Below are 20,618 nucleotides of genomic sequence, written 5' to 3' on the forward strand. Positions count from 1 at the left end.
ATCGTGGTTGGGTTCTTCAGAACTGCTCGAGGGATCACCTCCAAAAAAAAAAAAAAAAAATCCAAAACCTTATCCGCAGCATCGAAAACAGAAAAAAGGAAGAAAGAAGTAAAAAATCTCCCCCTGAAAAGAAAAACGACGTCCAGGCTTGAAGGTTATTTTTCTACAGGAACGAGTCACTCCATCAGCAACTCATAAATTGGTGGAATATGACTTTTTCTTCCTTAACGCCCTGAGGACCCTGCTAACCACCACCCACCTTTGCCCGTGGGATCTTATGTGCACAAGCATGTGTGTGTGTGTGTGTGTGCACGCGCGTGCGCGCGTGCGAGCAACGCAGCGTCTATACCTCGTGGGGAATCCATCAAAGCTTATCATTATAAGTAAACATGACAGAGTGGACAAAATGTCTTGTGCACCGCCAGGCCTGCTATCTGACCGCCGGCCATATCTGCGATGATGGACCGATGTGGCGCTGGCGTGGACTTAACCGCAGTCTGAGAGGTTGAGGGTGGGGGAGGGAGAGGGTGAAGGGGGAGAGGAGGCGGGGAGCACGCACGCCACGGCCCGGCCCGGCCCGCGCGTGCACGTGCACCAAGCTACAGCTACACAACCGAGGGGGGGGTGCAGGGGGGGTTACCTTTCAAGAAAACCTGGGCCTGGTATCTGGCCGGCCTCTCCGAGATATACTGCCCCGCACCATACTTGAAAAGCAAAGTTATCACTCGGCCATAAATAAGCCGGCATGGTCGTGATTCACATGGGAATTTATAGCCGTTATTTATTCCAGCGGTGCCGGAGTTCATGGGTCGGTGTGTTGTGCAGAGGCCGGGCTTTGTCTCGTGGAAAATAATGGCTACTGTAAAGGGTCGGCCATTTTTTTTTTTTTTTTTTGTAATTATTATTTATGTTTAATGACAGATGAGTTCAGGGGAGCGTTAAAGAGTTGAAACTAAATATATTAAAACATCGATCATATTTATTCAGAAACGTTTCAGCGAGTTACTTCAAAGTTTTGATGTGAGAGATGCATGAAACCTGTTGATGCACTTCCCCTGATGAAGTGTGTCTGAGTGGAGCTGCGTTAGTTGGAGGCAGACCCAAGAATTGAGCATTTATCTCTAAGGGCACAGGATTTTTTTTTTTTAAGTCTTTGTTTTTTGTTTAATTTTTCTTCTCTTTTTTTCGCTTTTGCCCCTGCATAGCGAGGTTTGTCCTCCTGAGGTCAGCCTGTGTGTTCCTCTGCTTGTTACAACACCACTGATAAGCAGAGTAAACAGCCGCGCACTGTTTGCTCCCTCGCCACGGCCATGTGATCAGAAACACTGATGAGAGGGGCTCCGCCGCGGCGCCCGTGTGCATCCTCATGGTTCTTTTTCTTTGGTTTCATGGTTGAGTTTCTCCCAGGGAGGTGCCGGGCCGCCGCCGCCACTGCGCCAACCCCTAGACGTCAAGCTTTAAGAACAAAAAAGCCCAGGACTCTGATAACCTTTCCCCTGCCATTGAGTTCCTGGGTCAAAGGTCATGGCTGCAGCGCCTCAGCTGACTTGGCAGACTGACAGCGGGCGTAGTGGCGCTGGATGGTATACAGTATAGGCTCAGTTCCCATCACTCCCCAACCCGTCGCCGCCTTTGTTGAGTGACTAGCGGCAAAATGCGTTTTTCTGTGTATGTGTTTGTGAGTGTGTCTCTGTGTGTGTGTGTGTGTGTGTTGGATGGGGAGGGGAGGGTGACCTAGGAGGTGGTCCTTCAATCACACCGGCCCTGCCAGACCACCAGTGGTGTGTCTATGTCTCCATCCCGTCTCCACCAAAAATCCGCTAAAATCGAGAGTCTCACATTGAGAGAAAACCGAGAGAACTGAGCAGGCGAGGGGATCTATTGAGACATTAATAAAATCAAAACAATAAATCACCACATATATTTCCTATTTATTATCACTGGTTCCAATTGCTGACATTTCATTACTTTGTTAATTCGACTAACCTTAATAGCTTAGCGTAACGCCGAGCTAGAAAACAGGAACATGCAGGTTGCCGGCGCTCTATATCAAGCAATGGTGATGTTTGTGTTACTTCCTGTTTAAGGGGGCCAATAAATAATGACACCATGTGAACTTGAGTTTCCAGAGAGCGAGTGAGCGACATTTCCGCTAAGCAACAGTGTGTTAGGGCTTGGTTGTGGGCCTGGGCAGCGCGTCGAAGACGCTGGTGCAAATGGTGCAAAATATCTGGGGAATATCTCGAAAAGATAAGACACATCTTGTCAAATAAAAGACTTAAAATGTGAGGAGGGGCTTTTAAAGTGACCGCTGGGATCTCCTCGCGGTCGTTATTATTATTGACTAAACTTCGCCGGGCTGACGTTTTACGATTTACGGTAGCTGTGTTGCTCTTTGTGATGTGACACCCACGTGTGATGGGCAAGAGATCTATGGCTCATTAACGTTATCTCTCCATCCTGAGCCAGTCGTGTATCAGTTCGGCGCCGACGCCTCCCCGTATATCTACCCCGGCTCATTGACTTCATATAACCTCTTTTACACTGCAAATCACCAGAACCTGGCTTTTCTGCTTGATGGATGGCCGAGAGCAACTCGTAGTAACAACTTCAAGTATTTCACAGATGCGGCGATTCGGTCTATTAATTTCAACTGCCACTAAAATATGCCTTGCACCCTAATTGGTTTATTGCACAACGGTCCGTTGGTGTTCTTACATCTTTTCGTAAACACGCAGATAAAAAAAAAATAACAAAAAAACGCTGCCTGACGGGAGATTTCCTTCAATATGGCTGCATTTTTTTTTCTCCTCCCAGGGGTTTTGATTCATTATAGCAAGTAACGGCTCCCGTAATTGCAATAAATTATCATTTGTATGACACATCCTTCTCCAGTGTTTAGGTTTCGGAGCCTCTCGCTGCCACAGCGTACTTGCAGTTATCAGTGACTTGTAGTCTAAGCTAGAAGTGTGTCACGTCTTGGGGAAATGATTTTAAATCTCCCCAAGGCCTGCGCTTGGGTCAGACCTTTGTGACTGAAAGTTATAAAATATATCACAAAGAGATTCTAGCAAAAGAAAAAAAGGCCAAACAAAATGAGAGAGCTTCCAGTTATCCTTTTTTTTCCCAATGACTCTTTCCAGGAAAAATGGCAATTAAAAGCAGGTGAGGGAATCATTCATATGAAATGAAAAGGCAACAAGTGGAAAGTCTTTTTGCTATTTTCAGCCTCTTCTTCCAGCCAGTATGAACTCTTCTTCCCCTGTCTGTGTCCATGTGTGTGTCTGTGTGTAAGCAGGAGGCTGTAAAAATTCTAATATCAGGGAATAGAATGAGATTTCTCGTCTCGTGTGGAGATCAAAGAAACGGCACTAAAAAGGTAGATGAACTTTGATTGTTATAGCTCCGTTTGAGAGCCACATCTTGAAAAAATTACTCTGCCAAGAGTCAAAAGTTTAACTTTTAGACCAGGACATGAGTTTTTGAAGAAGAAAAAGCCAAAAAAAAACAAAAACAAAAAACAAAAACAAAACAGTCAATGGCGACATTTGGGTGGCTGTCCCCAAGGTGAGTGACGGTCTTGACGGGGGAACGACGATACCCAGAGCCCCCGCGGTCCCTGCCAACACAAACCCTACGCACTCGACCAAACAGTCCCCCACAATCCTTTGCTTCAAGCAGGATAGTGAAAGAAGAGGGAGGGGCGGGGGGTGGGGGGGCATAGCTGAGAGGGCTTGATGAGAGTCTGAACAGGACGGAGGAGGGACACACCGGCGCCATGGCGATCCCTAAGACAACTTATCTCCTCTCTCACAATGATAGCGCCTGTCAAAATAACTGCCAAGATACACGGCCAGCCAGGAACTGGTTAACTCCTGCCCCGTCCAATCAGGAGGCCCGAATCTGCGTCTTTGTCCCCCCCCCCTGTGCACCCCACCTAGGAGGGCTCCCTGGGACCCGAGTTCCACAAACAACGGCGTAATCTCGCTCGCACTTGCTCTTTGTCTGCAGCCGATTTCATTTCGAAAAGCAAAATGGAAGGCGACGCCGAAAAACAGATTGTGTCACGTTAAAATGGCGTCACGATGTTTGCTAAAAAAAATAAAATAATGTATGCAGTTTAGAAAAAATTGTTCAACAATTTTTTTACATTTTAAACTGCCCCCCCCTCCCCCCACGTATCATTTCCTTAACACAGACACAACAAATTATTAACTTGTCGTTCTCAGGTGACGTCACACACCTCAGGAAGGTACGGCCTCCTGGAGGTCGAGAAAAACTTTGTACGTGGGACTCGTTTTTAAACTCTGCTGCCACCTGGCGTTCACAACTGAAATCAGTTACAGAAAGCCCGAAAAATCGACAGAGAAACACACTGCCGCGCTTACCTTGTATGGCTTGTCTCGAAAAGTGCAAGGAAAATGTAAATTTCTGGCGAGCTCGCCGTGGAATTGTGGGTAACGAGACCGTGTTTTGTTTTGTTTTAAAGTTTTTTTCCTCAATTTACTGCGGTACCCTCGTGACTAAACGAAGAGCACGTGCTTCCAGCGCACCGTAACATAGTGTGTGATTTATGACACGGACGGTCTTCAATTACCTTGCTTTTAGAGGCCGCATTCAGCACTTTTCGCAGGTACATGTCTTAGACTTGTCAATGGTCATTTGTCGCCATCTAGCGGTGCATTTCTTCTTCTTTAATTGCAGCGCCTATTGTTTGCGGTAGGTTTAAATGGAGATTGATTCACCGAATTATACTCTGTACAATTGCTTTTACTCCTCCCTTGTAACGTTGTTTATGTCCCTGTCACAAACAAAAAGGTTCACAATAGTGAAGGATAACGACTGTCAGTACGAAAAGGGAGTTCCCTGACCGGGAATCGAACCCGGGCCGCGGCGGTGAGAGCGCCGAATCCTAACCACTAGACCACCAGGGAGCCGTGAACTCTGCACGACACAATTAGCCTTAGACAGTGCTATACAGCGGTATGTTTACGTTTGCTCTCGGGAGGGGATTTGAGGTGATTCGATTATACATTCGATGTATGTATCGTCCCGCTGACGTTCCCCAAAACGTCATCTAACTTGCTATCTTGCAGCCCATTCCAGTCTTACGGGAATTTGAACATTTGCAAAAAAGTGACACTAGGGGGCGCAGCAAAGTAAAATCATTAGAGGGGGCATCCAGTTTGATTTTTAACATCGGCTGAGGATGCACGCAAGGTATGTGTGGCAAACGTAGCTTCCCGGGCTTCTGTCAGATGTGACGTTCTGACGCGGCTTTGCTCAACGTTGACGCCCAGCTTTGTGGGCCAGGCGCGATGGACAATAGGCTAGAACCCTGACCCACAACGACGGACGGGGTAGCTTCTTTGGCCGACTCAAGTACAACGGTACACCAATCTCCTCCAGGTTGCTATTGTCCTGTAAAACAGCGTGGCTAACCGGCTAGCGCGGCGTTAGCATCAGCGGGTAAATCAACCGTGCGTGTGAACCTTATTCTTTGAACTCTGTCGTCGCTGTGTTATTGCCTCGAAGTAAGGAGTCGGGCGATGCAAACCGCCCCTCGTCGCTTGCACCTTACAGCAAAGAAACCCCACCGGGTTCGGTGGAGGAAGCCTCGGGCCAGCATTCCGAGAAACACCGCTCAGCCGTGGTTAATAACGCAAGTGTTCCGAATCGAGTTTTTTTTTTTTTTTTTTTACGCACAGATTCGCCTTATGCCCGTTATGTAATAAACAGCCACACGTTTCCCGATGTTGCCTTCTGTTGTGCTGGATTCAGTGAGTGCGTGTGCCCGGTGTGTTTTCTTAACGTTCTTAAATCCTGTGATTTGTTGTTGTGTTTTGACAGCTAGCTACAGCGCTAGCTGCCCGGTGTGCCAGCGCGTATCTGATCATTTGCAATGGCCCCGGATTCCCAAACTGATGCTGCAGATAACGAGACACATTGCTTTGGGTTTTGTTTTGGTTTGGTTTGGTTTTTTTTAGCCGTGTATTTCCTTCACAAGCAAGACGCGTGTTTTCTTTGCCACTCCGCCTCGCATGTTATGCATTTCTATTATTATACGCTGTCATCATTGCCCCCCCCGCCCACCGTTTCCCCCCAGGGCTGCTTCTCCATCAGTTACTGGGCTTCTCTCATTTTGCGAAGTGTCGCTCAGTGAAGAAGAGGTAGACACCAAGGTTGCTAATCCTTCCCATCTCCCTCCCATATCCATTTCTCTCTCTCTCTCTCTCTCTCTCTCTCTCTCTCTCTCTCTCTCTCTCTCTCTCTCTCTCTCTCGCTGCAGGGCTGGACGGGAGTCTGAGAAGTCCAGTGTGAGACGTGATTCCCCAAACTTGTATGATTGGACACACGGGGTGGGTGTGTGAGGGTGGATGGTTTTTATGGACGCCTTTGACTGCCTGCAGAATTAGGACCTCAGCCCCATGGAAAAGAGAGACAGAAAACCGGGATATTTTGCCAGGTAAGAAGCTGCATACTTGTTCTTTTTTTCTTTTTCTTTTTTATTCCTTGGAGATTTTTTTTTTTTTCTGCAATTTTGTGCTTGCGAGAAACTGATTTTTGAGCTAAAAGTTCGCTTCAAATCTATCTTGACCATATGGATTTACTTTGCATTTACTGTTGTGGCTTTTTCCTGCATGAGACCAACTGGAACTTGCGGGTCAATTAACAGCATTGCAATTAGCAAGCTTTGCAGCATGTTGTTTGAAACTGCCATTACTGTAAAAGGAATTGAACCTCTAATTCTTCATATGTACATGTTCCTGTATTCTTGTTTTCCTTGGACTCAAGTGAATTTATGTTAGGCGCAAGCAAGTTACGCATTGGGCTTCTGTGCTACCTGCACAATGTGCCCATTAACAGTTTTTTGGCAGTTACAATTACGACATTCAGACTTTGCCATCACATGCTGCTGGGCAAAGTTCGTCTTTCTGAGTCAACACGCGCTCTGAGTTGCGGCACTGTGGCCACATTTTGCCAGAGCGCTGCATTATCTGTCGATCTGTTTTGCATCTTCTTCTTTTTTTCATCAGCTCTGAATGGGTGAATGGACGGGAAACTCGCCAACACATCCCAGAATAAATCTGGGCCGTGAGTCAGTGTTCTCGCTCTTTCTTTATGATTTTTGGTAATGGGGCAGCACAAGCTCTCTGGCGGCGGGTGGGAGGATTTGTCGCAGCTACGGTGCATTGATTGAAACTCGAGCCCTGCCTCTTTGACGTCGGCGTGGATAATATGTATCAAAGGGCGTCACCTGGGAGAGCGGAAAATTAAATTCAGGTCGTGGGACCTGGTTTTGAGGGCGCGTCAGTGTGCAGTGTGTCAAAAACGTAATTTTAGCATGAGAGACCATGCAGTGCAGCAACAATGGCTGATTAACAAGGGGCGAGATGGATAGATGGACAAATGGGTTTGGATCAAGACTGACTGTTTGTGTCTGCAGCTTTGATTGATGCCACGAGCCTAATGGCAGCGCTGCCTGATCGACTTTATCGTTGCTACGTCTCCGGTTACTCGCAGAGAGCTGCGCCGACGGCCCCGGCGCAGCTCCACAATTTGTCTCCAGCTTGTACGCGGAGGATGGAATTTATTTTGTACGGTGTCAAATTTCAGTTGTTCTGCAACCTCGTTGGCCGGCGGTGGTTTCAGTGGAAGGACGAGCTCGCGCTCCGCAGTCCGCAGTCCGCACCGGCCGTGCGTCCGCCAAAAAAAAAGTTGCATTGTGTCATGAGAATAATCGTCCCGGGAAGGAAAATCAGCCTTATCTTCCGCAACAGCGCCTGCATTGAGAAGTAGCTCTCCTGCTAGCTGCACCATATGCTGCCTCCCTTCCTGGCCAGCAAAGGAAAAAAATCACACTGCTGGCACACGTGCGAGATCACAGACTAAATATTGGCCTAGCCATTACCCGTGCTGCCCTCTTATCAATCTATTGTCCTTTCACAGTACGTCGGAAGTACCTGGAATATGAATCGAATCGATTCGAGCCAAAGTGCTTTACAACAAAACCATAGCACAATACATAAAACGCAGGAGAGGGCCACAATGCCAGAGGGTGTTAAGATAAATAGATAAATAAATAAATAAAAACTGGGCTACCCCAGTCAGAGGTGACTGGCAGTCTAAGAACATGAGTCTTCAGCCTGGATTTAAAAAGGCAGAGACCAGTGACGGTGCGGATGTCAGGGGGCAGCAACAGCCAAACACCGATCGCCCCACTGTTTGAGTCCCGACCTCGGGACCGATCGCCCCACTGTTTGAGTCCCGACCTCGGGACCGATCGCCCCACTGTTTGAGTCTCAACCTCAGGACCGATCGCCCCACTGTTTGAGTCTCGACCTTGGGACCTCTAGTGGGACCTCTAGCAGCAGCTGGTCAAATCAGAAATACACACGATAATTCAGCCGAATCAAAGCATGAACAGGTTTTTATGGTCAAACTCATCACCAGCATTGCTAGAAACACTATTTTCTATATTATTTCTCTCAGTCTGACAGACTCGCGACTCTGGCAGCTCGTCGCAGCCACGTTGTTGGTGCTGACGCTACAGAGGCGAGGCTTGCGGCTGCACATCTGTCCAACGTGGCCTCACGGATGCGGCTCTGCCAGCAGTGTGTGTGTGTGTGTGTGTGTCTGTGTGTCAGTGTGGCTGAGTTCACTGCACTGCAAAGGAGGCTTTCTGCTTGGAGGCAAAACCAAATTGAGCATTCTCCCAGCAGCTCCTCAGCCGTGCAGGTGTTCTCGGGGAGTATGCAGGACACGTGGCTGTCATTGGCTGCTTCTCATCATCACTTCCTGGTTGTCTGTTCTGCATTTTGGGATCGTTTAGCGTTGAGAAAGTTTTCAACCTGGATGTTTTCGTGGTTTTTTTATTTTTTTTATTTGCAGCAAAAGTAAGATGAAGTCAAACTGCTGTCCAACTGTGCGATGGAGAAGCACCAGCTGTTCTCAGAATTTTTCCAGACTGCGTCAGCAGATTGAGTTTGATAGCAAATGCGGGCTGCCAAAGTTGAAGTGGAAGAGTGACCTCCCACCCTCTCCAGGCTGCCTCGCTTCCCTTATCGACCCGCCTCTTCGCCTTCCATTAAGGCTCTTAGCGCCGCTCTCTCCGTCCTTCCCCGGTTCCTCACTTTCGCCCCGACGGCCCGGCGCAGAAATGTGCCTCGTCACCCAAGAGCCGGCCGCGAAATCGTTGACGGCGGGGGGGGGGCCTCATCTCTTCCCAGCACATCCGCGTCCACTCTGTGGGATGAAGCTCCCGCAGCTCTGGTGGTGCCTTGGATTCACCGCCGCGCTGCCTCGGCGTCCTCCTAATGAACCCCAGCAGCGTCTGGAGATGCCGTTACATCACCTCCCCACCTCCTTATCGATGACTGGGCAGGCTGGACCAGCTCCCTAATGGAAAAACACAGCGTGCGGTGAAATGGATGGAGAGGGGAATTTCCAGCTCGACCCTGCAACAAACTTTTAGCAGCGACACAACAAGGCCGGTTGTGTAACGGAATGGGCTGATCGAAGTAATCAGGCGGCAAATGACAGAACGCGCGTTATGCAACAGCCACCTTATGTTTATGACTGTAGTAATGATGCATCTGGAGCATGTCCTTAAACGCTCCAGAAATGTTTTTTTTTTTTAAAAATGCCCCTCCTACTTCGTTGGTCAGCTCCACAGTGGTGATGTCACAAAGTGCCTCCTTGTTTTTGTTCCTCTCTGAAATGTGGAAGATCCAACCAAGGGTTTTTTCCTCTTTAGCAGGAAGCTAAAAGCTATTGTCTTTGCAGAGTCAGACAGTGTTATTTCCTGGAGATCTGCAGATTCTATTTTGGAATAACTGGACTAAGGGAACGCAAGTAACAACGTTGGACCTCAAATTGAACCTGCTTGATGTGATACCAGCTGCACTAGTGGGACAAGTGGCAGGAGACGCCGGTTGTCACCAGTCGAGCCCTCCAGATTATGCAGCCTTCGCGGCCACACTGGTTATTATAGGATTGAAAAAAGCTTTGGAGGATTCGCCGGCTCCCCTGCGGTGTGCACGTCTGAGCACAACCTCGCATGTCTCTTTGTCTCTGACCTCGTGTCTGAACGCTGTGAAGGCCAACCACGTGCCTGAGCTCCATTCCAATCTCAGATGGATTTTATTCCTGTTCTGGTCCGGCGCATTATTTGCTGAACTTTGCCCCAGGAATTTCCGCTCCAACCCTGCTTATCAGCAGGCCCATTGGCTGGAACACAAAAGTAAAAGTAAAAATTGGTTCATCAAAAGAAAACAAAAACCTGCCTGATCTGTTTCTTACTCTGCTGAGAATGCTTTACTTTCTCTTAAGTGTTGCAGGGAGTGCCAGTGTTTTCCCCTCGAGGCAGATATTTGGAAATTCCACAGGCAGTTTGAAGATGTCTTATTACAGATAGAACGTCTGCTGCTGCAAGACTGTGTAAAGGCCATCTCAGTACTGTTTTGTTATCAGGTTGCTCCCACGTTCACCCACAAAGCATCCCACGCCTGCGACGGGTGGTAAACTTGCCGTCTCACCGTTACTCTGGTGTTGACTGTGCAACCGTGTCCTCTGCTGCACTGCTAGGCTGAAGAAACGGAGACAACTCAAGCAGAGCCAGTCGGAGAAGTCGGTCAGCGAGCAGAACCCGACCATCATCTCCTGTCCGGACCTCCCAAACGACGGCGAACCCAACAAGAAGACGGATCCACAGAGGATAACGCCCAAGCCACCTGCAGGCTCAGGTGGGAACTGCATCACGTCGCGCAATGTGTTGAAACAATACAAAATATCCAAAACAAGTGTAGAGGAAAATTAGTCTATGCATAGTTTTATAATTTTAGATTTGCGTCGTCCAGCAGCTGCTTATTAGTAGCTGCCTTCCCATTACAGTTTTTTGCAAAATAAAAGCCATATTTCTCACATTTCGCCAAAGTACAGTTGCGATTTGCAGGTGTTTCCATTGAATGGTGTGAAGCGCATAAGCCGTAATTCGCAGGACGAGATTTTAGGAGATATGGATACGTCTGACAAACCACCTCATGAGAGCGTCAAAACCTTTGAGCCATGTTTGAGAGGTTTTTCCAAGTTCAGGCGTTTCCATTACCAATTTTCTATTGCGATATTTAGGTTTCGTGGAATTCTAGGGGTCATGGAAACGCAGCTACTGCTGCACTCTAGAGTATCTTAATGGGGAAAAAACAAAGTTTTGATTCATTTTCCTCCAGTGCAACGAGCAGTGCCACAACTGTTAGTTTGCTTTCTTTGAACAGCCTCACAAATATATATAGTTTTCATATATATATATATATATACATATATATATATATATATATATATATATATATATATATATATATATATATATATATATATACATACATGTTGATGTGTAACTAACTCATGTTCGTGGCTACATTGCTACATCAATGTAGCAGTGTCCATTTTATACATCTAAAGTACACATTAGGGGGGGCTGATGTAACGGGAAGCTAATCTGCACCACCACATGCACGCTTTCTCAGACCTTCAGACATTCTCATGCTCTCTGTGGCTGCGACATCCGTGCAAACCGCTGTCAGCAACTTGTTGTTGCGTCATCTTCCTGCTCTTCTTCCCTGTCTTTTCAGAGCGGCCTGGAAAGAATTGTTCCAGCTCTCCGGGCCTGCAGCCTCTTTATCTACTATGTAATTTGATTGTCTATGGAAAGAATTGACCTTTTTAGACGGATTATATAAAAAAAAAAAAAAAGCTCTCCTCTACTGGAGGTTGGCCACGTTCACAGTTGTAGAAAAGAATTCCGAGGGATGCAGCCATCGCGGGCCAGCACACAGGAAACACACTTCTGGCTATCTGTGCGCTACAGATGTAACCGGGCCATATGTTGAATCAGCTATATTTTCCAGGCAGTGGGGTCAAGAATGTCAGAGTTTAGCGCGTTTTTCCTGCAGTTACGTGAAAACCATCGAGCGTCGGCGCGATCCTGTGCGAAAGCCCCTCCACTGTTTTGGCAACAACCTCAGCACTTTTAAACAGGAAGTTGCATAACATGAACGCTGGTTGGCCTGCTCTCTGTTACTGTCACTAATGGCCTTTCACATAAATTGAGGGAGCTTTATTTGGATGGAGATGATTTCCCTTTACCGCCCACATCATCTTGTCTGCAGATTTATTTTTTTCTAGCAGTGGAGATGGCCGGCTGGAATAAATAAATTCCTGCCGGGAAACACTCTCCCAGTGTGTGTATTACACTGAGCATGACTTGCATAACTTCCCAGAACTTTCAAACAGTGAATTGCGCTGCCCAATGGGATCTAGCCTACATTCCAGAGTCCAGGTTCACACTGGGAAGGTTTTTCTTATCTTCTCGTTGACAAACGTAAATCATGGCGCTTTCGCCTGTAGAAACATCACTCCTCCTCACGCTTGAGTCAGAAAGCTGTGCAAACCCCTCCGCTTCCCGTCTTGTAATTACATCACCCCCGGCGTCTGTTGCACCGCCCGCCCGTCCAGTTAATGGGCGGATCGTAATAATTTGCTCAGGTTCCCAGTGGTGCAGCTGCAGCACGTCGCCAGCCTCTGCCCAGTGGAGATGCGGCGGGCGGTCTCGTCTGTGCGATGCCCCCCAGTGGTAAACAATGGGACGCAGCTGGAGTCGGGCCGTCTAACGCTTAGTCACGTCCCGAGTTTCCCCAGAGGAGTGGAGTGATCACACTGCCAGGGAGTCGAGCTGCACTAATGGCTTCTGTGCTCTCAGTGAGAAGAAAGTGCTGACTGTGGAGCCTTTTTTTTTTTTTTTTTTTTCCCTTCCTTTTTTATGCTACAAGGGTCAGATTGTTTGCACTTGTGTCTTTATGATAACTGGCCCCAGCCGTGTGTGTGTGTGTGTGTGTGTGTGTGTGTGTGTGTGTGTGTGTGTGTGTGTGTGTGTGTGTGTGTGTGTGTGTGTGTGTGTGTGTGTGTGTGGGACAGTGTTTAAAGGCAGGCGTAATGACAGAGGAGGAGGACAAACAAGCGCAGTGGCCATTCTGAGCGAGTTCACCGCAGGATAAGGTCGGCCAGTGTTGACGTTGATCACTGCCTCTTCGGTCTTTTTGCTGGCAGAACCTTTACCCAACATCAACATTATAGGTTGTGTTATTGTGAGAGACTTTTCATCGGCCAAAAGGGGGAAGAGCCCCCAACTTATATTTATTTTGCTTCCACTTTTCTAAAAAAAAAAAAAAGTGTCCAAAAGACAAAGTTCAGCAAATCGGATGAAACCTGTTCTTTTCGTGATCTGCAGATTTTTTTTTAGAATCATAATTACTGTATTCATTCCCCAAGAGGAAATGACTTTTTGTCATAACTCCAACTCAACATGTATAAATAGAAACAGGGAGCAAAAGTAGGCAATGAGAACTAACAATAAGAGAAATCAAGCAGAAAAAAATATCTGTATCTATCAAAGTAAATAAGAAAATTTCATTAACGAATATGAACTTGATTAACTTTATTCCAGACTGAGGCATATTAAAAAAAAAACTTGCTTCCTGGTCCCATCAAAGCAAAGAACGGAGGGAAGGAGAAGGACAAGGAGGGAGACAGAGAGAAAGACGTAAAGGACGGGTTTGCACAAGCTATGAGATATACATATGCCTACATATACATTTGCATCCGTAAAGTGTGTTTGTGTGTATAGTAGTGTGTATAGAAAGAGTATCTGCTGGTATACATATGAGGTGAAAGTGTAAAAAAGTGCAAGTTCCTGCCTCCCGGCTAAGATAAAATAAAGAAATGAGTTTTTTCCTTGTGTTTGCTTTCCAGATGAAGGCTGCAAGAGCACGAGCCAGGCGAAGAGGGAGAAGAGGAGGCCGCCTGGCACGGTGGAGCTCGTTGTGAGTCCAGCTGTCCAACTTTTTCAAAATGATGGGTTAAAAAAAGCCTTGAAAGCCGCAGTCACCCGCCGCCTCCTCGCCCTCGCAGGTGGGAGCCGACGACTCGCTCAACAGCATCGCGCTCAGGTTCAACATCACCCCCAACAAGCTGGTCCAGCTGAACAAGCTCTTCACCCGCAGCGTGTACCCCGGCCAGGTCAGACCCTCCTCCACCGCCCGACAGCTCTGGCGCCACGCAGCCGCTGACTTTATTTCTGCCTTCGACCCTCGCAGAAGCTCTTTGTCCCCGATGGAGTCCAGACGGAGGCTGAGGATAAATCCCGGGGTTCGGCCGACTCCCCCGCGACTAACGGCGTGTCGGAGGGCGTCTCGCATGTGAGTGTGATGTCACTGTTGGTGGGTGGATCTTCAGGGTCACAGTCATGTCGGTAAATTGGAGAAGAAAAAAAACTTGTTGTTGTTGTTGTTGTTTTTTTATTTACAGCTGTTTGGTAGTAAAGACAAAACATTTTTTTTTTCTCTCCCCTTCTCGACTTTCTGCAGAATGGAATTTCAAATTGCATGTCGGCCAAGTCGCTGTGTCGGCAGCTGTCGCCCAACTCGGAGGACGACAGCCCCACAACGGTCAAATTCATCAAGATGAGCTGCAAATATTTCACCGACGGCGTGGTGAGCGACTAATAGGAGCACAAACCGCCAAAGAGGCCAACTAATAACATTCGTCATTGAATGATTTTCATCCCCACACTGAACCGCTGTCAATGCTGAACTGTGGGCTCCGGCAGGGAGTGGTGGGCGGCGTGCTGATCGTGACGCCCAACAACATCATGTTCGACCCCCACAAGTCGGACCCGCTGGTGATCGAGCACGGCTGCGAGGAGTACGGCCTGATCTGCCCCATGGCCGAGGTGGTGTCGGTGGCGCTGTACGACGACGTCTCGCGCATGAACCTGAAGGACGCGCTGCCGTCGTAAGAGCTCCGCCTCCCGCTGGCCCGGCGCCACCGGGCCGCTCTTTAGTTCTCCTGTTTTGTCTTGTTCTTATTTTTTTTGGATCAGTTTTGTTTTTGTTTATTTCAGTTTTAAATCGCTCCCACATTACAATTCTCAGAAAGACTTCTGATCTTTATTTTCTATAATTTTTTTTGATCCATCATGTTTATTCATTTTGTATCATCATCTCACTCATTGATTCATTTATGTTGAACGTTTTCGTTTTCTTTTTTCTTTTGTCCCACCCTCCCCCCGCCCACTTTCTATCATCATCATCATCATCATCCTCCATTTGCTGTGCGCTGTGTGTGGTGCCCCCTGCTGGCGCCGCAGAGACCTACCCCAGGATTTATGTCCTGTGTACAGGCCCGGCGAGTGGGAGCAGCTGCCGTCCGAGCGGGACCTCAACCCCTTCAGCCGCTACGAGGCGCTGGATCCAAAGCGGCCGATAGTCCTGGACGACATTGAAAATGGTACCGTCACAGTGAAAACCTAGCACTGACCTCAAAGGTCCCCCCTTCCGAACCGCCTTCAGCTCTGTCTGTCCGGCGGAGCTGCCTCCAGCTCGATATTTTCCAGGCCTGCAGGAAAAACAACTTATTTATTTAGCCCTTTGTTGTTCAGCTTCCCGCAAACAAATGCTCCGTGTTTGCTTCCCTGCTGAAGCTGATGCTCAGTTGGACCTTTGGTTTTTCATCTCCAAGAGGACTGGATTACCACATTAATCCACATAGCTTGGTCATGTATTTGATGTCTTTGGTGTATATCTACAGTGTAGAAAGTAGTAAAGATAAAGAAGAAACGGGTGTGTCCAAACTTGACTGGTAATGTATATAAAAAATGGGAGGGAAACTGCCCATGAAGCCGCAACCCAATCAAAACAGCTCCCACCAGTTGAGAAACGCTGTGTTAAATGATTTATAATTTTATATATATATTTTTTTATCATCCCAGGGAGCAACGAGGCTGAGAAGTCTCCATCAGACGAGGGATTCACAGAGCTGGAGCCGACGGTGAACGCTGAGGAGACGGAGGGCTCGGCCTCCATCACGCTCAGCATTGTCAATGGGGACCCACAGGAACCAGAACCAGGACGCACAGGCAGCGTGGACCTGGAGGGCAGGTCCATCCTGAGTCACGCCAAAGGCAAGCTGGACGAGGAGGAGGACGAGGGCGTGGCCCAGAACAGCTCCATCGAGGACGGGGAGTCCCTGCAGTCGTCCACCGAGGCCGAGAAACAGGGCGACGAGATCGTCGTCAGCCGAGGAGCCGGCGACGCCAGAGAGCCCGAGCGCCGGAGCGGGAAGGCCAGTCCCATGGAGGTCCCGCAGGGTCGGGGTAACCGCCTGGAGCGGCCAGCGGGCGGCGCCGGACTCGAGGAGGAGGAGGAGCGGCGGAAGGCGAGCTACGAGGCAGAGATGAAGTCGTGGCTGCTGGAGAGGATGCAGGCGCCCATAGAAGGCAGGAGCAGCAGCAGCAGTGAACGCACGTGCACCTTGTCACGCTCACTGCCATCTCACATTAACCCCCCCCCCCCCCCCCCCCCACACCCTTCACCTCTAACCCCCGCAGACATGCTGCTGTCGTCCGAGGAGAAGAGCAAACACCCGCCCATGTTCCTGTGCTTCAAGGTGGGCAAACCCATGAGGAAGTCCTTCATGGCCGGCCTGCCCTCCAGTCCCATCCACACGCTGGGGAGCCGGGGGAAGCAGCCAGAGTACTGGTTTGCCATCCCACAGGAGAGGTGAGACAACACGTACTGGCTATGAAATGATGTTAAATAGATGTAGTGCATTAATGATTGAATTAATGATTTTTTTGAGACTTACTGGTACTACATTTTACTGATTTAATTACTGTATGGATATTATGTAGTTTTTTTTGCGGTAGCGATTAAAAGTATTTTTAAACCTAATTTTAATCAAAGACATCTGTCTAAATTTCATTTAAAATTTGTTATATCTCGTATTCTTCCTCAACTGCACTTTGGTCTCATCCAATGTGTAATGTTTTATGTGTCACCCTTCACTTATTGTTTTCTTTGCCCCTTAATTTTGCCATTTCCTGTGTCCTATAAATAAAGGTACCGCAATTATTATTGCGGCGATGGTGATGTGTTTATGTCCTCCAGTGTCATCATTATCATCATCATTATTATTATGATTGCTCTCTGCGTTCCCCAGGGTGGACCATCTGTACTCCTTTTTCGTCCAGTGGTCCCCGGACGTGTACGGGAAGGAGGCCCGGGAGCAGGGCTTCGTGGTGGTGGAGAAGGACGAGCTCAACATGATCGACAACTTCTTCAGCGACCCCACATCCTGCAGCTGGGAGGTGAGAACTTCAGCTCTTCAACCTTAGCTCTGTCTATTGCACAGTAAATCGGAAGCAAGCCGTGAACAGGCATGGCATTGACATTAAAGCACATGTTTTGTACATATTCCATGAGATATTATTCCCTCCTATGAGGTGGCTCACCAAAACTCTCCATCCACCTGCTCCTGCTCCTGCTCCGGCTCCCCCTCTGTCAGATTTGAGAAGCCGCTGTGGCCCCACCAGTCAATACGTTTGGCTCTGCTCCGTTCTGCTCTGATGTGTGTGCGTGCTCGCTGTGCTCCCAGATCATCACCATCGACGAGGCCAAGCGCCGGCAGAGCTTCGGCAGCTGCGACGGCGACCTGCCGGCGGACGTGCTGCCCCTGCTCAGTGACACCAGTGACCTGCTGCAGGACACGCACATTGAGAAGGTTTTTTTTTTTCATCATTTATTCTTTAATTTGTTGTCAAAATGAATCGTTGTCAAGGCAGAAGCATCCCTAACAATGCGGTGACGCCTCCGCCCCTGCAGCTGGCGTGCCGCCTGCCCGCCCGGGTGCAGGGCTACACCTGGAGACTGGCCTACAGCACGGAGAGACACGGCACCAGCCTGAAGACGCTGTACAGGAGCCTGGCGGACGTGGACAGTCCCGCGCTGCTCGTGGTCAAAGACATGGACGGCCAGGTGGGTGGGGAGCTGACCTCTGATCAGTCGCACAAGCCTGTGACTGCTGTCGAAGTCTTTCATCAAATCAGGTTTTTGAGTAACAGGTTAGATGGATGCCTTGGTAGGAGTGTTGTTGGAGACATTACATCAAGCAATATTCATGCCTTTAAGAAGAGGCTGAACAAACACCTCCTCAGTATGTGACTGGAACATGTGATATTTAATCATCTAACATCCCGCTTATAGATACTATTGACTGCGTAGCTGCAGATCAGTGATAGGTTCTCTGAATGTTAGTCACAAAACCTGTAAATGTAACCTGACTTAAAAAAAAATGGTCTTCTCCTTTTTCTGAACCTCATCGCATGAACTGAATTTGTACAGAAAAAAAGTTTATTTTCTTTTCTTTTTTTTCCTAATCGCAGGTGTTTGGGGCATTCTCAACTCACCCCTTCAGAGTGAGCGAGCACTTCTACGGCACGGGGGAGACCTTCCTCTACAGCTTCTGTCCGGAGATCAAGGTTTGCCCACCGCCCTGCCCCTGTCATGTCGGGATGGACCGAAAGGTCCCCGCCGGGCTCGTCAGCTGAGACAAAATTGCAGCTGACGCCACTTCCTGTTTGTCTGCAGGTGTACCGCTGGTCGGGAGAGAACTCTTACTTTGTAAAGGGAAGCACCGACTCTCTGCAGATGGGAGGAGGAGGGTAACGACAACACACATCCTGATCACCCCACATGCAATCATGCATGTTTTTTTTTGTTTATTTTTTGCAAAACATTTTGCGTTTGAGAGCATGTTTGAAGTTGTTTGCTGTCAAGGGTGAGCGTGACTGCCCCCTGGTGACTCATTATTGCGCTGCACTGTTTAATATTTGTATTTTTTTATTTATGTATTTATTTATTAAATATTTAGTCTTTTTTTATTATTATTTCCTCTTCCAGTTCAGACAAAACTGCCAAAATCTGCACCAATCAGTGGCAGCCGTTGCAAGTCCATATTAATTCTCCTCGCCACGTTTTCCGTCTTTTCTCCGCAGCGGTCACTTTGGCCTGTGGCTGGACGCCGAGCTGTACCGCGGCACCACTAACAAGTGCGCCACATTCAGCAACCAGCCGCTCTCCAGCCGGCAAGACTTCAACATCCACAGCCTGGAGGTCTGGACCTTCGACTAGCGATCCGCGCCCGCTGCATCTGCATCCGCTACCCCCCTCCAAAAAAAAAAAAACACCGCCACCCCCCCGTCCCCTTCTCCCGAGTCCGCTGCACACCACTCTTTTGAGGCAAACGTAGCCTTCACGCCTCAAAACCACACAAAGCGTATTCAGTGAGAGGGAAATTGTGGCTGCTGTTGCAGGAAACGGTCGTCCCGCAACCCGTTTTACGAACCGCGGACGAGTTTCACGCCTGGCTCGAGAAGGCTTTAGAAGGTCTGGGAAGATGTTTTTGCCGCTGCATCACTGGCAGAGTGAGAGGTCCGTGTGAATGGATCTGTTCCACCCCCCACACCCACCCAAACCCTCAGATCTTCAGAGAAGAGAGGGTTTTGGGCTGCCGGCGTCCCCGCTGAGGTTTATCCCCAGGAGAGCAGGTTGGAAGTTTCCAATGATGCTGAGCATTTATTTGTTGAAGTGTAAGGATTGATTCACTTTATATGTATTGGAATGTCCTGTATTTTGCCCTGGGAAGGTTTGAGAAATAAATTCTTTTGTGATGACACTACGAAAGGGAAGGGAATTAGACGGAAAGCTCGGTGGATCCTGCCCTCTTTTTTATAAGATTACATTTTGCTGCAGGAAATATCGCTCACAACGTTTGAAATATCAATTGTTTACAAATGAAATGTTGCACCTGCCCTGAAGGCCAACATGCTCTTTTGAGAGGTTCTCCCCCCCTCCGATTGTTACCGAATCGGCTGAGAATGTTGCATCGTTCATTACATTTCCTCTATAGCTGCATTGCCATTTTCTTGAGCAGACCAAAACAAGTGTTGAAGCCAGGAAATATTTGTAATGACCAAAAAGCTTTTTAGTTAGATTTTTATATTTGTTGCAATATTCGTGTTTTCTAGAACATTTGGAAATTCCTATTTTTGCTTTTATTTTCCACATTTTATTATCACCGCTCACTTATTGTCTTTGTTTTATATATATATATATATATATATATATATATATATATATATATATATATATATATATATATATGTATATGTATATATATATATATATATATATATATACATATATATATATATATGTATATATATATATATATATATATACACATACATATTTATATATGTATGTGTGTGTGTGTGTGTGTGTGTGTCTATATATATATATATATATATATATATATATATATATATATATGTATATATATATATATATATATATATATATATATGTATATATATATATATATATATATATATATATATATATATACATATATATATATATGTATATATATATATATATATATATATATACATATATATATATATGTATATATATATATATATATATATATACATATATATATATGTATATATATATATATGTATATATATATATATATATATATATATATATATATATATATATATATGTATATGTATATATATAGTTGTACCTTTTTCCAGCAATTTCTCCTTTGATCCAACAAGCACTAAAAGTGAAAAATTGTCAGTATTGAATTTTTATTGCACACAGACTAGTTTGGCATTTCTTGTTTGTTTCGTGTCGTTCAGAGAGTCACAGCAGGTG

At 47.1% G+C, this 20,618-nt stretch overlaps 1 protein-coding gene and 1 non-coding gene across 2 annotated transcripts; one reads left to right on the forward strand and one right to left on the reverse strand.

Annotated features, from left to right (window-relative positions):
* Positions 1-4,862: 4,862 nt before the first annotated feature.
* Positions 4,863-4,934, reverse strand: trnae-cuc (transfer RNA glutamic acid (anticodon CUC)). Its single transcript has one exon. It is a non-coding gene; the product is annotated as a tRNA-Glu (tRNA).
* Positions 4,935-5,250: 316 nt separating this feature from the next.
* On the forward strand, positions 5,251-19,950 carry ncoa7b (nuclear receptor coactivator 7b). The gene is made up of 17 exons (XM_076049607.1): positions 5,251-5,469; positions 6,290-6,466; positions 10,588-10,745; positions 13,807-13,877; positions 13,966-14,073; positions 14,151-14,252; positions 14,421-14,546; positions 14,663-14,847; positions 15,203-15,342; positions 15,824-16,330; positions 16,442-16,613; positions 17,053-17,200; positions 17,488-17,613; positions 17,715-17,867; positions 18,275-18,370; positions 18,480-18,553; positions 18,887-19,950. The coding sequence occupies exons 2-17, from the start codon at positions 6,429-6,431 to the stop codon at positions 19,020-19,022; spliced, it is 2,340 nt and encodes a 779-aa protein (XP_075905722.1). The 5' UTR covers positions 5,251-5,469; positions 6,290-6,428; the 3' UTR covers positions 19,023-19,950.
* The last annotated feature ends 668 nt before the right edge of the window (positions 19,951-20,618 follow it).

Source organism: Nelusetta ayraudi, unplaced genomic scaffold (assembly GCF_046127955.1).
Source record: "Nelusetta ayraudi isolate G7.1 ecotype Tasmania unplaced genomic scaffold, CSIRO-AGI_Nayr_v1 ptg000118l, whole genome shotgun sequence".
NCBI classification, from domain to species: Eukaryota; Metazoa; Chordata; class Actinopteri; order Tetraodontiformes; family Monacanthidae; genus Nelusetta; species Nelusetta ayraudi.